General features: G+C 38.4%; 1 protein-coding gene across 3 annotated transcripts in view; it reads right to left on the reverse strand.

The window, feature by feature from the left end:
- Positions 1-686: 686 nt before the first annotated feature.
- The window catches only part of ZNF287 (zinc finger protein 287), a 19,366-nt gene continuing 5,317 nt past the window's right edge, over positions 687-14,735 (reverse strand). For 2 of the 3 annotated variants that reach the window (XM_025362471.1, XM_025362470.1), the window contains 3 exons: positions 14,111-14,237; positions 13,533-13,619; positions 2,232-3,802 (listed from right to left, as the gene is read on the reverse strand). In XM_025362471.1, the coding sequence (XP_025218256.1) occupies positions 2,232-3,802; positions 13,533-13,619; positions 14,111-14,237 (1,785 nt within the window). Of the gene's footprint in view, positions 3,803-13,532; positions 13,620-14,110; positions 14,238-14,735 lie in introns of all 3 variants that reach the window. The other variant, XM_025362469.1, reaches the window with a different exon arrangement.

Below are 14,735 nucleotides of genomic sequence, written 5' to 3' on the forward strand. Positions count from 1 at the left end.
ATATAGCCTTTAGGATGCTAGCATCCCGGGTCTTTCCTTCAGTACCTGTTTGTAGGATGGTTTTATAAACAGTAATGTCCAAAGGAAGTTGCATGGTTAATACAAGCTTAAATTGATATTTATAGTACCAGAATTGATATCAATTTCCCCTCATTTAGCTCAGGAAAACTTCCTGTAGAAGGATGTCCCATGAAATCTGATTCACTACTTTTAAGCAGTTCCCAAGTAAATGTTATTTGTTGAACATTTCTTTGATATATGCACAAAAGTATTTTTAGTTATGCCAACTTTCACTCCATGCCAGTCAATTCTACTTTATTACTGAAATCTAATTTATATAATTTATTCATTAATTCAACCATGTATTGACTATGCACTATTATGCAAGGGACTGGAGAAACAAATATGAGCACAATGAAATCTCAGTTATCAGAATATGGCCTTATATTCTGGTAGTGGAATGCTGTAAATATGAAATACAATAGTATTTTTATCTATTTCTATTTGCATTTCTGCCAGTTTTCCTTTTAAGACCCACAAATCCAGTTATCATTGTTTAATGATTACTGCATCAATGCTTTTGCCAATTAAATTTTTTCCTGACATGTTAAGAGTAACCTCTATTTTACTTGCATATATGAGGGAGTGTCAGGCTTCCAATTATTCCTTAAAAATCAGTCACTTTGTTTTTAGTTTCTTCTAATATTCAGGATGTTCTTTTTTATTTAGCCACTCATTTCATAGGCAAAGCAAGTCCAATTACATTTCATGTTATAGCAATTATCTATGTATTTTTTTCCTCCATTAAAATTTCACCTTTTCCCCTAATCCACATTCTGCAGTGAACTCAAATCTAATCTCCATTATTTATTTTTTCTCACATTATTTATATAGCTACACTATTACTTCCACTTCCTTCTCTTGGGATGTAGGTAGCATTTAGCAACCCATTTTAGCAGGTTGCTTATGCTCATCCCATGACCAAATATCACATCCTCACTCTCTCATTGCTCTGGAAATCTTTCTGTTGTGTAAACCACCTGTGATTTTCAGCACTGTAACAAGCCTTGAAAGGATCCAATTAGGAAGTCTGGGACCTAAGCATAGTAGACACTCAAGAAATGTGTTTAAGTGGAAGAAATGAACTTTCCATAGTAAAACAGTCACAGAGAAATCTAAAGTATAAATTTAGGAGTCAGATGAAAAAAATGCGAACTGTATACCTTATACCTACTTTTTTCCTTCAGGATGACCTTGAATGTCAAAACCTAGTAAAATCAAGGCTAATGTGTATTAAAAATTCATTTAAGCTTGGAGCATGTAATTTTTGCCTGTTTAACTAAATCTCTACACATCTAATGTTATATACACATTAGTTTCTATCATATCTTTCATTAAGCTTCTCTTTAATATTTCGATATGTGAGGGAAGGTGTAACCAAACAGTGGTCACATAGAAATCTTTAAAATACTTTCAACTGTTTTTTTCAAACCTACTGGCTCCATATGGCAGTTATGGCATAACAGGAGAAGGGGAAGTAAAAAAGGGAAAGGAATCCTTTACATATTTTAAGGCTTCAAAGCTGGGAATAAAAGGCCTGAAAGCAGCTTTCTCTTTTCTGTAATTTTAAGATCACTCTCTGGTGTGAAATCTCTACTTGATGGACACCTTCCCAAGTTACATTCATAAGGCCTCATCAGGATGTACAGTTGACCCTTGAACAACACATTTGAACTGTACAGATCCACGTATACTGGAATTTTTTTTTTCAACTGAACAGAGTTTGAAAGCACATTATTCAGGGATGGGAAACCTGCGTAGATGTAGGGTTTTTCATATACACAGGTTCCACCAGGCTGACCGTGCAACTTGAGTATGGGTAGATTTTGGTATACATGGGTGGTCCTGGAACCAATCCCCCGAGTATACTGAGGGATGACTGTACTTGAAATAAAGAGTTGATGAGTTATGTTTCTGAACACCCTTCACAGGGTTTCTTTCTGTAATGAATTAAACTCATATCAAATAAAGGTTAAGAAGTCAAGTTTCCTTCTTAAATTTCACATTAAATCTAAATAGGTTATGTCCCTACCACTACTTCTGATACTTCTGCTGAGTGGTATCTAACATATTGCACTTCTTCGGATTTCTTCTGAATATTCTGACACACAGAATGCACAAAATAAAATTGAAATGAAGTTGTAAAACCTAATTGAAGTTTCCCTTATCCATTAATTACGATGTTTGGCACCTGTATGAACACGCTGATGCTGAATAAGGTTTGTACTCTGGGTGAAGGTTTTACCACATATACGACATGCATAGGGTTTCTCTCCTGTGTGAATTCTCTGGTGTTGAATAAGGCATGTTCTCTGGCTAAAATCCTTATCACATTCATTACATTTATAGGGTCTCTCTCCAGTATGAGTTCTCTGATGTTGATTAAGTGATGAGGAATAAATGAAAGCTTTCCCACATTCGTTACATTTATAGGGTTTCTCTCCAGTATGAATCCTTTGATGCTGAGTAAGATTTGCACCTTGTCTATATGCTTTCCCACATATATTGCATTTAAAGGGTTTTTCTCCATTATGAATCCTCTGATGTTGAGTAAGGTGCACACTCTGGCTGAATGCTTTCCCACACACACTGCATTTATATGGTTTCTCTCCAGTATGTGTTCTATGATGTTGAGTAAGATTTGCACTCTGGCTGAAGGCTTTCCCACATATATTACATATATAGGATTTCTCTCCAGTGTGAGTGGTTTGATGTTGAATAAGGGTTGAGGAATGAGCAAAGGCTTTTCCACATTCATTACATTTATAACACTTCTCTCCAGAATGAATTCTCTGATGTCGAATAAGGTAAGTACTCTGACTAAACACTTTCCAACATTCATTGCATTTATATGGTTTCTTCCCAGTATGTATTTTTTGATGCTGAAGAAGGTGTGTACTCTGACTGAAAGTCTTCCCACATTCATTGCATATATAAGGTTTTTCTCCAGTATGAACTCTCTGATGATTAATCAGTGATGAACTGTGACTGAAGGTTTTACCACATTCCAAGCATTTATATGGTTTCTCTCCAGTATGTGTCCTTTGATGGATGGTAAGGTGTGCACGCTGACTAAAGTCTTTCCCACAGTCATCACACTTATAGGGTTTCTCTCCAGTATGAATTCTCTGATGTATAGTAAGGTGTGCACGCTGGCTGAAGGCTTTACCACACTGGTGGCATTCATATGGTTTTTCTCCAGTGTGCATTCTCTGATGTGCAATGAGGGATGAAATATGCCTAAACTCTTTCCCACATTCTTCACATTCATACGATTTCTCTTTGGCATGGGTACTTTGGTGTTTCAGGAGGGAAGGGTATTTCCTAAATTTTTTCCCACACACATTACACTTGTAAGGCTTCTCTCCAGGAAGTATTTTCCTATGTACAATACCATATGAGACATGATTGAAGGTTGCCCTGCCTTCATTATATACAGAAGTTTTATTATCTAATTGGGTATCAAACTGTACAATTAGGTTTGAATGCTTTTCAAAATTATTTCTATATATATCATATTTACTAAGACATTCTTCTGTAGGATCATCTTCTTGTGAAAGGACTGACTTCAAACTGAAACCTCTTTCATTAGTGTGAAATTTCCAGAAGCCACCTGTTGCTCGCCTCTGTAATCTATCATTGTAGTCATATGAGTCTTCTAATTTGATGGTCTGGGTTTCTTCCTTTGTGAGTTTAGACATATTCTCCACTGGAGTACATGCTTGGACTTTAGTTTCCCATTCTGAAATAAAAAAAATATAAAAAGTCTTTATTTTGAGAGAGGAAACTGCCAAAATAGAAACAAAATAATAAACATAGATAAAATGCCCAAAGAGAACAGCTCTGAAAACGTCATCATCATGGCCTTTCAAATTTGGGAAAGGAGACAAAAAGGGCAAAAAAAAGGGAGACTAAGTTGTTGAAAACAGACAGGTTCTTCATATTCAACATGGACACAGAGGGAATAAAACAGATTAAGTCAGGTGACAGAGCTAAGAGAAGCCAAAACAGTGGTAACACTGTGTGGGATAACTTGGGATGGCTTCATGGATTAATTTATGTAATGGGTTCATAAAGTAGACATGCTGACTCTCATCACTCTCTCTTCCAATCTGCTCTGCACAATTCCACATAATATTCCTAAAGCAATTTCACCAAGTGCTTTCTATGCTCAAATATCTCTAGTAAATCTCCCATAGCCTAAAACAATGGTTTTCAAGGTAGTCCTCCCACTAGCAGCATAAGCATCACTATCATCAAGAAATGTGTTAACATTATTGGGTCTCACCCAGACATACTGAATCAGAAACTCTGGCAGTAGAGCTGAGTAATCTGTTTTATTAAACCCAGCAGTTTTGCTACCTACCAAAGTTTAAGGACTAGTGGCTTAAACTATAAAAGTGAAAAAGTTTAGAATACCTCCACTTGGCATTCAATCCCAGAATAACTAAGCCCTTTCTATTCTATATTCTATTCTGTCTCCTACTACAACTCATGTTCAGCTTAATTTAAAGTTACCTGCTATTTTTTTTTTTTTTTTTTTTTTTGGAGACAGACTCTGTGCCATCTTGGCTTACTGCAACCTCTGCCTCCCAGGTTCATGTAATTTTCGTGCCTCAGACTCCTGAATAGCTGGGATTACAGGCAGTAACCACCATGCCCAGCTAATTTTTGTATTTTTAATAGAGACACGGTTTCACCATGTTGGCCAGGCTGGCCTCAAACTCCTGGCCTCAGGTGGTCTGCCTGCCTCAGCCTCCCAAAGTGCTAGGGTTACAGGTATGGGCTGCCACACCCGGCCTAAAGTTATCCACTACGCTTCATAATATTCTCTAGATGCCATGCTAATCCTAGACTCTAGGCCTTCTCTTATGATGCCTTCTCCACCTATTAAAAAAGCTGTTTACAGTCCAACTCATATTTCTCTCTACAATGCTTCTTTGAATTTAAAATACAGATTAGAGGCCAAGCTCTGTGGCTTTCTCCTGTAATCCCAGCACTTTGGGAGGCCAAGGCAGGTGGATCACTTGAGGTCAGGAGTTCGAGACCAGCCTGGCCATCATGGCGAAATTCTCTCTCTACTAAAAATAAAAAAATTTAGACAGATGTGGTGGTGTGCACCTGTAGTCCCAGCTACCTGGGAGGCTGAGGCATGAGAATTGCTTGAGCCCGGGAGGTGGAGGTTGCAGTGAGCCATGATTGCCCCACTGCACTCTAGCCTGGATGACAGAGCAAGATCCTGTCTTCAAAAAAAATAAAATAAAATATAGATTAGGTTGAATCATATAGGAAATTGCCTTTTTTTATAAGTCAAAATGGCTGAATGTCAGTAACCCTATATGGTTCAACCTAATATAGTATTGGGCTCATGACAGAACTTGGCTTTATATGAGTACAGTCATGGATTGCTTAACAATGAGGATACGTTCTGAGAAATGTGGTGTTGGGTCAATTTCATCCCTGTGTGAGCATCATAGGGTATACTTATATGAACCTAGATGATATACATATATGTTCTTTTTTTAAACATGGAAAGCTAAATGTACCAGCACTATTACTGAATATCAATAATTTCCCCTACTTGATCTGCAATACAAATATCAAGTGCTTATATATCAGGCTTCTATATATGCTCCATTGTTGTCTTATGGGACCACTGTCATACATGCAATTTGTTGTTGACCAAAAAATCATTATGCAGCACATGACTGTAATTCACAATTCTGTACATTTCTTATATTTCCAACCTAGGTGCAAATTCTGGAAATAGTTTATCCTTCTTACACATTTCCTTTAAAAATGGCCCAAGACTCTGGATATGGTGGCGACTCAACTGAAATGGTAAAATAAATGACATTAACATGTAAAAAGGTGAACTCAAATCAAAGTGTACACAGATGTGCATGCATACACATAACCAAACACACACACACCAAACCAAACCAAACCAAAAAGGTTGACCCTCAATCGAACCTGGCTGTAATAAGGCAGTCAAATGTGTATTTGTTGCTGCCTATTAAGTTTCTTGTATAATTATTTAACACAAAATTTAAGTTGCAACCTCTATCCTTTGAAACCAGGTGGGAAACATATAACTTGCAAATATCAAGAATTACATAATGTAATTTAATCAAATACAGAATTTATAATATAGCAAAAATGGTACTAAATATTTCAGAAACTTTCTAAGAGGCAAATCACAGTATAATACCTTTACAAATATATCTATTCAATTGAGTAATATGCAGTAATTGAAAATGACAGCTACATCATCAGTAAGGGACTAGTTATTAATAGAATAAGGGATAACAGAATATTGATAACTGATAATTAGGTAGGTCTAGGTACATTGACATGAAAAAGTGTGCAGGATACATTAAGTGAAGAAAAAAGCAGGTGTATAAAAAAATGTAGAGCAACATCCTAGCTGTGTAAAGATATGCTATTTGTGTTACACACAGACAGACAGACACACACACACACCCCCACCCATCCACACATGTAATCTAAGGGGAGAAGGTCCTGGTCATGACTGAGGAGAGAGGTACACTTAATATTTGCTTCCTTGTACTGCTTGAATTTACAAACTACTTTTTTTACTTTTATTCAAATACAAAATCATAGTTTATATAAGAAAATGTTTAGGAGTAATGTTAAATGAAAAAGAGTATCATAACAAGCATGAAAACACATCAGAAGTGGAAAAAAAATTACCAAAATGCTAATAATGATATAGGTTTTCGTTTCTAGTTTCTAATTTTCAATAAATTTGCTATATTACTTTTGTTGCTATTTATTACTAGTAAGTAGTTATATTCCATTCCAGTAGGTGTAGCAAAATAAAAAGTAATAAAGAAACATAGAAAATAGTTATATTACTTTCATGAAAGAAAAAAATTTATAAACCAACTTTCTCAAACCAGGATTTGTTATTCCCCTCCCCAGAAGAAAATGAGAATATGGATGGACTGTACAAGTAGGTATGTATACACACAAAAAAGAGATGAGATAATATCAGAAGCTGAATTCAACTTCTATGTAATCAGTATCAGTCTATGACAGATTGTACATACAACTGAAAAGTACTAAAGTTATAATTAACAAACTTAAAGTGAAAGACTGAATAATGACCAGGAATAAGTTGCTACTATAAACACACTTTTTTTTTTGATATGGAGTTTTGCTTTCGTTGCCCAGGTGGGAGTGCAATGGTGCGATCTCGGCTCACCACAACCTCCACCTCCCGGGTTCAAGCGATTCTCTTGCCTCAGCCTCCTGAGTAGCTGAGATTACAAGCATGTGCCACTACGCCTGGCTAATTTTGTATTTTTAGTAGATAGGGTTTCTCCACGTTGGTCAGGCTGGTCTTGAACTCCTGACCTCAGGTGATCCACCCGCCTCAGCCTCTCAAAGTGCTGGGATTACAGGCAAGAGTCACTGCGCCCGGCTGATAAATGCACATTTTTAAACAAATTAGTTTACCAAAACTTCTGAAACAGATCATTAAGCAGGGTTTAAATATGTGTTTATCACTAAAACCAGAAAGGATTGGTTAGAAGTGTTATCTCTTGGTTAATAAGGACAAACAGTGGTATAATATTTCCAAACAGAGGAGATTAATGTTGACTCAGGTAATCAAGGAAAGCTTCAGTGGGAGAAGTGTGATTTGAAATGAGCCTCAAAGAATGGCAAAGTACTGTATAAACATAAAGAACTATAAACCATAAAATATAAACATAAAGAACTATAAAAGATCTGAGACAGTAATGGCCATCAAACCAATACTACTATTCTGTTTGTTAATTCTCAAAGTTTCCATTTCCTGAAGTATGACTAACCTACTTCCTGAAGTACCCTAACTAAAGGTAGATTCAACTTACTATATATCTCTGAGCTGGCAAGAAAGCAAAATCCTCACAGGCCAAAAATTAAGTAAAAGCAGGAAGGCAAGAAGTGAGTAATAGCTGAAGTTGACTGCCTGAGATAGCTCTTCAATCATGTTTGATGACCTTAAGCTCCCATTTTGAGGGTACAAGGGATTCTGGGGCTAGAAGACAAAGGCTGGGGCCCAGCCAAGGAGAGGAGGCTGACAGGAGTCCCTTGAACAGAGGACTACACACTATGTAAGAACAGGCTAGGCTAAAAAAACAAAACCCCAAAACCTCACTGTCCAGAAGGAAAAAAGGAACTGTCCTTCTCAGTCTTGGTGCTCTTTGGAGGGAGAAAAATCCCCCCTCTCCAAATGCATAACCATACATTGCCCTTTCTTGAGTATTCAGAGCCCAAATTTGTGCTCTCTGATGATCTAAAAAACTCTTCATGTTGAGAAGTGACTTCAGACTGCAAGTATCTCCCAGAAGATTATCCTGACTCTAATCCAGGCTTATTTCCATACTCTGTATGTTTTCTCAGTGCCTAGAGTGTGCAGAATGTGTTCCCCAGAGAATTTAGTGTGCTGTAGGTGTATTTTGTATTTTGCCAACTAAGGCATATAAGGCGATAAATTATACAGAATAATTAGCTTTTAAAGTTTATGACCCTTAAAATACCTAATGACCAAAGTTAGTTTTTTAAAAAAGTGAAACAATTCACTCTAAGGTAGCATTTTTTTTTTTTTTTTTTTTTTGAGACAGAGTATTACTCTCTCACCCAGTGGGAATGCAGTGGTGCGACCTTGGCTCACTGCAGCCTTGATCTCCCGGGCTCAAGTTATCCTCTCACTTCAGTCTCCCTGAAGCTGGGACTATAGTCATGAATCACCACGACCAGTTAATTAAAACAATTTTTTTTAGTAGAGACAGGTCTCACTATGTTGCCCAGGGTGGTCTCAAATTCCTGAGTTCAAGCGATCTGCCTGCCTCAGCCTCCCAAAGTGCTGGGGTTACAGGTGTGAGCCACTGTGCCTGGCCATATCATATCTGTCATTATTATTTAATTCACTGTTGTATACTAGCATCCATATTGGTGGATATATAAGAAGTCAGTGTCTTAGATTTAAAAAATGGAATAATGGCTGGGCACCATGGCTCACACCTGTAATCTCAGCACTGGAGGCCAAGACAGGTGGATCGCTTGAGCCCAGAAATTGAGACCAGTCTGGGAAACATAGCAAGACCCTGCTCTGCAAAAAATACAAAAATTATCTGGGCATGGTGGCACACACCTGTACTCCCAGCTACTCAGGAGGCTGAGGTGGAAGGATTGCTTGAATGCAGGAGATAGAGGTTGCAGTGAGCCATGGTCATATCATTGCACTCCAGCTTGGGTGACAGAGTGAGACTCTGTCTCAACAACAGCAATAAAATAAAATAAAATAATAAAATAAAATAAAAAATGGAATAACAAAGCAAGATGCAAGAATATACATAGTATACTTCTTTCGTATACAAAAGAAGATAATATATTAATAATTTATTTTTGCAAAGAGAAACATAGGAAGGATACACCAGAAACTGATGATCATGGTTACCTATAGGGAGTAGGTGGAAAGAGAGCAGAAGGAAAGGAAATATATACCTTTCTATACAGTTTTTGAGTTATGAGCCATGTTACTGTTTTCGCATACTCAAAAATGTAAATTAAAAATAATTTTAAAAAGCAAGAAAACACTATCCTTAGTGGTATATATTCTAAGGACAAAAAGGACTTCAAAGAAATCTTGAACTTTCTAGACTGTTTGTTATAGTGATGTAAATTTGAAACTATTTTTGTGTGTAACATATGATACAGCAAATAAGTAAATATGCTGATGTTGGAAACTAGGTTATTCACTGCATGAGACAGGAGATACAAAATGGAAAATGGGAATATATAAAATGGAATATCCTTGTTGTGTTAGATTTGAATTGGAGTTTAAGTATGAACTCCTAACTTAAAAGAACACACATGTACACATGCATAAACACACACACACACACACACACACACACACACACACAAACTTCCTAGCTCTATCCACTGAACAGTAGCAATGATACCATTAAACAGTGAATACACTTATGGCCCAGATCTTGGTTTCTAAGTACCATTCCCTACTAAAATGAATCAGGATTCCTTGGAGAAATCCCAAGTCTAAGGTGAGCATAAGGTGAGCCTAAAGAACATCTGGTTGTGCCAGAAAGCAAGGAAATGGATGAAGACTAATTGGGACATGTCAAAAAGATGCTGGACTTTGTTTGATGCTAGAGTGCCCAAATTTGGAACAATTGAGCATCAAAAACACAAAACAAAATGTAAAAACTGGAATTAATGGACTAATAATACATAAATATACATACATATATATATTTTTTTCCTTTTTCTTTTTTGAAATGGAGTCTTGCTCTGTTGCCCAGGCTGGAGTGCAGTGCCACAATCTTGGCTCCCTGCAATCTCCACCTCCCGAGTTCAAGCAATTCTCCTTCCTCAGCCTCCCCAGTAGCTGGGACTACAGGCACGCACCACCATGCCCAGCTAATTTTTGTATTATTATTATTATTATTTTTAGTAGAGACAGGGTTTTACCATGTTGACCAGGCTGGTCTCAAACTCCTGACCTCAAGTGATCCACCTACCTTGGCCTCCTAAAGTGCTGGGATTACAGGAGTGAGCCACTGTGCCTGGCCAACTAATCATATATTGAATTTTTAAAATTTCCATTAGTCCACAGTGGTATATACATAAAAATGGGGTGAGGGAAGGAGAGCTATTCTTTTTTGTTTTTTTTGAGATGGAGTCTAGCTCTGTTGCCTAGGCTGGAGTGCAGTGGCACAATCTTGGCTCACTGCAACCTCCGCCTCCTGGGTTCAAGTGATTCTCCTGCCTCAGCCTCCCAAGTAGCTGGGATTACAGGCACCCGCCACCACACCCAGGTAATTTTTGTATTTTCAGTAGATACAGAGTTTCACTGTGTTGGCCAGGCTGGTCTCGAACTCCTGACTTCGTGATCCGCCCACCTTGACCTCCTAAAGTGCTGGGATTACAGGCGTACCCGGCCGAAATAGCTATTCTTTAATGAAGAATGCTGTTAATCATTTAGAAAAGATGACTGAATTAGAAAATCACCATTTTGCAGCTGGGCATGGTGGCTCACGCCTGTAATCTCAGTACTTTGGGAGGCCAAGGCAGGTGGATCACCTGAAGTCAGGAGTTTGAGACCAGCCTGGCCAACATGGTGACACCCGGTCTCTACTAAAAATACAAAAACTAGCTGGGTGTGGTGGCACATGCTTCTAACCCCAGCTACTCTGGAAGCTGAGGCAGGAGAATTGCTTGAACCCAGGAGGCAGAGGTTGCAGTGAGAGGCGATCACGCCATTGCACTCCAGCCTGGGCAACAAGAGTGAAACTCCATCTCAAAAACAACAAAAACGAAAATCACCATTTGCAACCAGCAATATAACAATGCAAAGATAATCAAATGGATGCTAAAAATTTTAAGTAAAAGATTATCGAGGAATAGTCATGTGACCTCAAAGTATCACTCCACAGATTACTTATTAATCATAAAGAATGCACCTTTAAAAAGGAGAGATCCTGTAGACACCACCTTAACCAAACTGAGCATCACCAATGATGAGATGAATTACCACTATGTACCTCCTGAGGAAATGCAATGGAAGATACATATCACCTTTCAAATATTCTTGGTAAAATCTTTAAACTGACTAATCTTTAGGAAACAATGAGGCAAATCTAAACTGTAGGTCATTATAAAAAACTGGCTTGGATCCTTTAAAAAATGTCAATATCATGAAAGACTTTTTTTAAAAAAGAAAAAAGGCTGGGGAACATTTCTCTATTAAAAGGTACTAAAGATATAAGATAAACAAGTAGAACATGTGATTCCTGACTGGATTCTGTATTGGGGAGAAAAATATCTATAAAGGATGTTTTTGGGACAGTTGGGAAAAATCTGAATATTTGACTATACATTTGATGACACTATTATATAAATGTTAAATATCTAGAGTGAGAGAATGGTATCACGCTTATGTAGAAGAATGTTCATGTTCTTAGAAGGTATTTAGGGGTTGTCATGATGTCTATTAAAATGGCTCAGTGCAAAAACCTTTGTAGAGAGATAGAGCAAAAGTGGCTAAACGATGATAATTAGTGATTCCAAGTAGACAGTACATAAGTGATTAATGTAATGTGCCTGTGTAGGTTTGAAATTGTTTAAAATGAAGTTACTGTGGAGGGAATAAGCAAGGAGTGAGAATGAAAAAGTCCATGACTAAGGAACAAGTTCAATAATAAAAATATGATGCAGACATAAAAAAAGAAATGAGGAAGCTCTTTACATACTCATTTGGAAGGCTTTTCAAGATATACTTTTAAGTTAAAAAAGCAAGGTACAGGCCGGACGCAGTGGCTCAAGCCTGTAATCCCAGCACTTTGGGAGGCTGAGACGGGCGGATCACAAGGTCAGGAGATCAAGACCATCCGGGCTAACACGGTGAAACCCCGTCTCTACTAAAAATACAAAAAATTAGCCGGGCGCGGTGGCGGGCGCCTGTAGTCCCAGCTACTCGGGAGGCTGAGGCAGGAGAATGGCGTAAACCCGGGAGGCGGAGCTTGCAGTGAGCTGAGATCCGGCCACTGTACTCCAGCCTGGGTGACAGAGCGAGACTCCATCTCAAAATAAATAAATAAATAAATAAATAAATAAAGCAAGGTACAAAACAGTATGTATAGTATGCTACCATTCATATTAAAAATGGAGAAAAACTATTTTTATATTGACTTTACATGCAAAAAACTCAAAGCAAAATAAACATCTCTAACAACTGTTTATTGCCACACTTTTATCCTGGAGACAACAGTTGTTCAAACTTTATTACCTGACTTCTACTTATGTGGGAGGACAGACTTCTACAGGAAAACAGTGGTTCATGGACATGCTCTAATGACAGCGGTCACATGCTAGGGAGATGTAGGAACTGGGTGAATGTGGTATTCAGGTGGGTAATTTATATATATATTTTTATATATATTTTGCTTTATACATTTTTAAAAATTGTGAATCGTGAATATATTATCTTTAAAGTAATTAGAAAATAAAAAAGAAAGGGATGATTTAGAAAAGTGAAGGCAGGGGGATGTAGGGATTTGTCAGTGAACAGAATAAAAGAAACTCAAAAAGAAGAAGGTTTAACATTTAAATTTTTAGGGGGCATTCATGCATGTTTAAATCTAGAGGAAGGGGAACATGGCACAATGAAAGCCCTAGACAAAGCCCTAAGAGATGAGACCTAGAGGTCATGTAGAAGGATAAAATGAGAAGAGACACGGGAAAAGTGTGTTAATAGTGATCTTAGGAAGCGCTTCCTGAAGAGGCCTCTGTAAAGAAGCAACACCAAACAGCTCAGTGTTCTTCACAGGCTAGAAAGCCTTTGCAAAAAGTGACCTGGTCATATTTAAAATGCATATCTCACCACACTTAGGATATAGATTCTTAAATGCAAAGAAGCTCATGTGCTTTCTGTTTCTCACCTGGACTAGGGCCTTCTAAAATTTCTTTTATCACCATCCATGGTTCTTCCAACATGGGAATCACAGTTGGTCTGTACACTGTAAGTCCTGTTCAGGAGGAATATAATGAATTTTATCCTGGAGATAAACAGTTGCTCCAAGTTTTATTACCAGACTTCTACCTATCTGAGAGAACAGACCTCTGTAGGAGAACGATAGTTCATGGACATGATCTAATAAGAGAATTAGGCTGTTGGTTGTTATCCTTTTCCGAGACAGGATAACAATTTCCTGCCACTTAAGAGGATATGTGAAGGAAGAAACCTTCCTTTAGAGTAGCAAAGGCTGGGCAAGGCAGCATCGGGTGGCAGCACTATGAAGCTATGCATCAGTTGCTAATGTTCTCTCACTTAAAAACCTTTCATTTGGGAAACGGGAGTAAAACAGTCACTCTTGTGCTTGAATGAGATAAGAACATTTATTTCTAGACCCCATTTTTAGCCAAGCATGTCTGAGGGCCAACCCATTTTTAACAACGGGTGTAAGAAAGAGACCCGGGGGGACAGGCTGAGAGGAGGAGGGGTAGAGACGATCCTTACCCAGAGAAACCATGTTCCAATAGTTTTGTAGTGTCACAGTCTTGTATAATTCCTTCTGCACAGGACGCATTAACTCCCAGTCCTCCTGGGTGATGTCTACAGCCACATCTTTGAATGTCATCGATTCCTAAAATATCAAGTGTAACTTAACTCAGTTCAAGAACTAATGGCAAAGGGGACACGGATGACACTGGGTGTATGTATGCTGGAGGAGTGTCACAGAATTTTAAGCTTTAGTAGGATCCTAGAAGCTGTCTAGTCAAAACCCTTCCTCGACATATGGACAGCCCCACAGCATCTCTCCATGGCCCTAAACGGAAGTTTGAAAATAGATCAGGGCCGGGCGCGGTGGCTCAAGCCTGTAATCCCAGCACTTTGGGAGGCCGAGACGGGCGGATCACGAGGTCAGGAGATCGAGACCATCCTGGCTGACACGGTGAAACCCCGTCTCTACTAAAAAAATACAAAAAACTAGCCGGGCGAGGTGGCGGGCGCCTGTAGTCCCAGCTACTCGGGAGGCTGAGGCAGGAGAATGGCGTGAACCTGGGAGGCGGAGCTTGCAGTGAGCTGAGATCCGGCCACTGCACTCCAGCCTGGGTGACAGAGCGAGACTCCGTCTCAAAAA

Source organism: Theropithecus gelada, chromosome 16 (assembly GCF_003255815.1).
Source record: "Theropithecus gelada isolate Dixy chromosome 16, Tgel_1.0, whole genome shotgun sequence".
Lineage (NCBI taxonomy): Eukaryota > Metazoa > Chordata > Mammalia > Primates > Cercopithecidae > Theropithecus > Theropithecus gelada.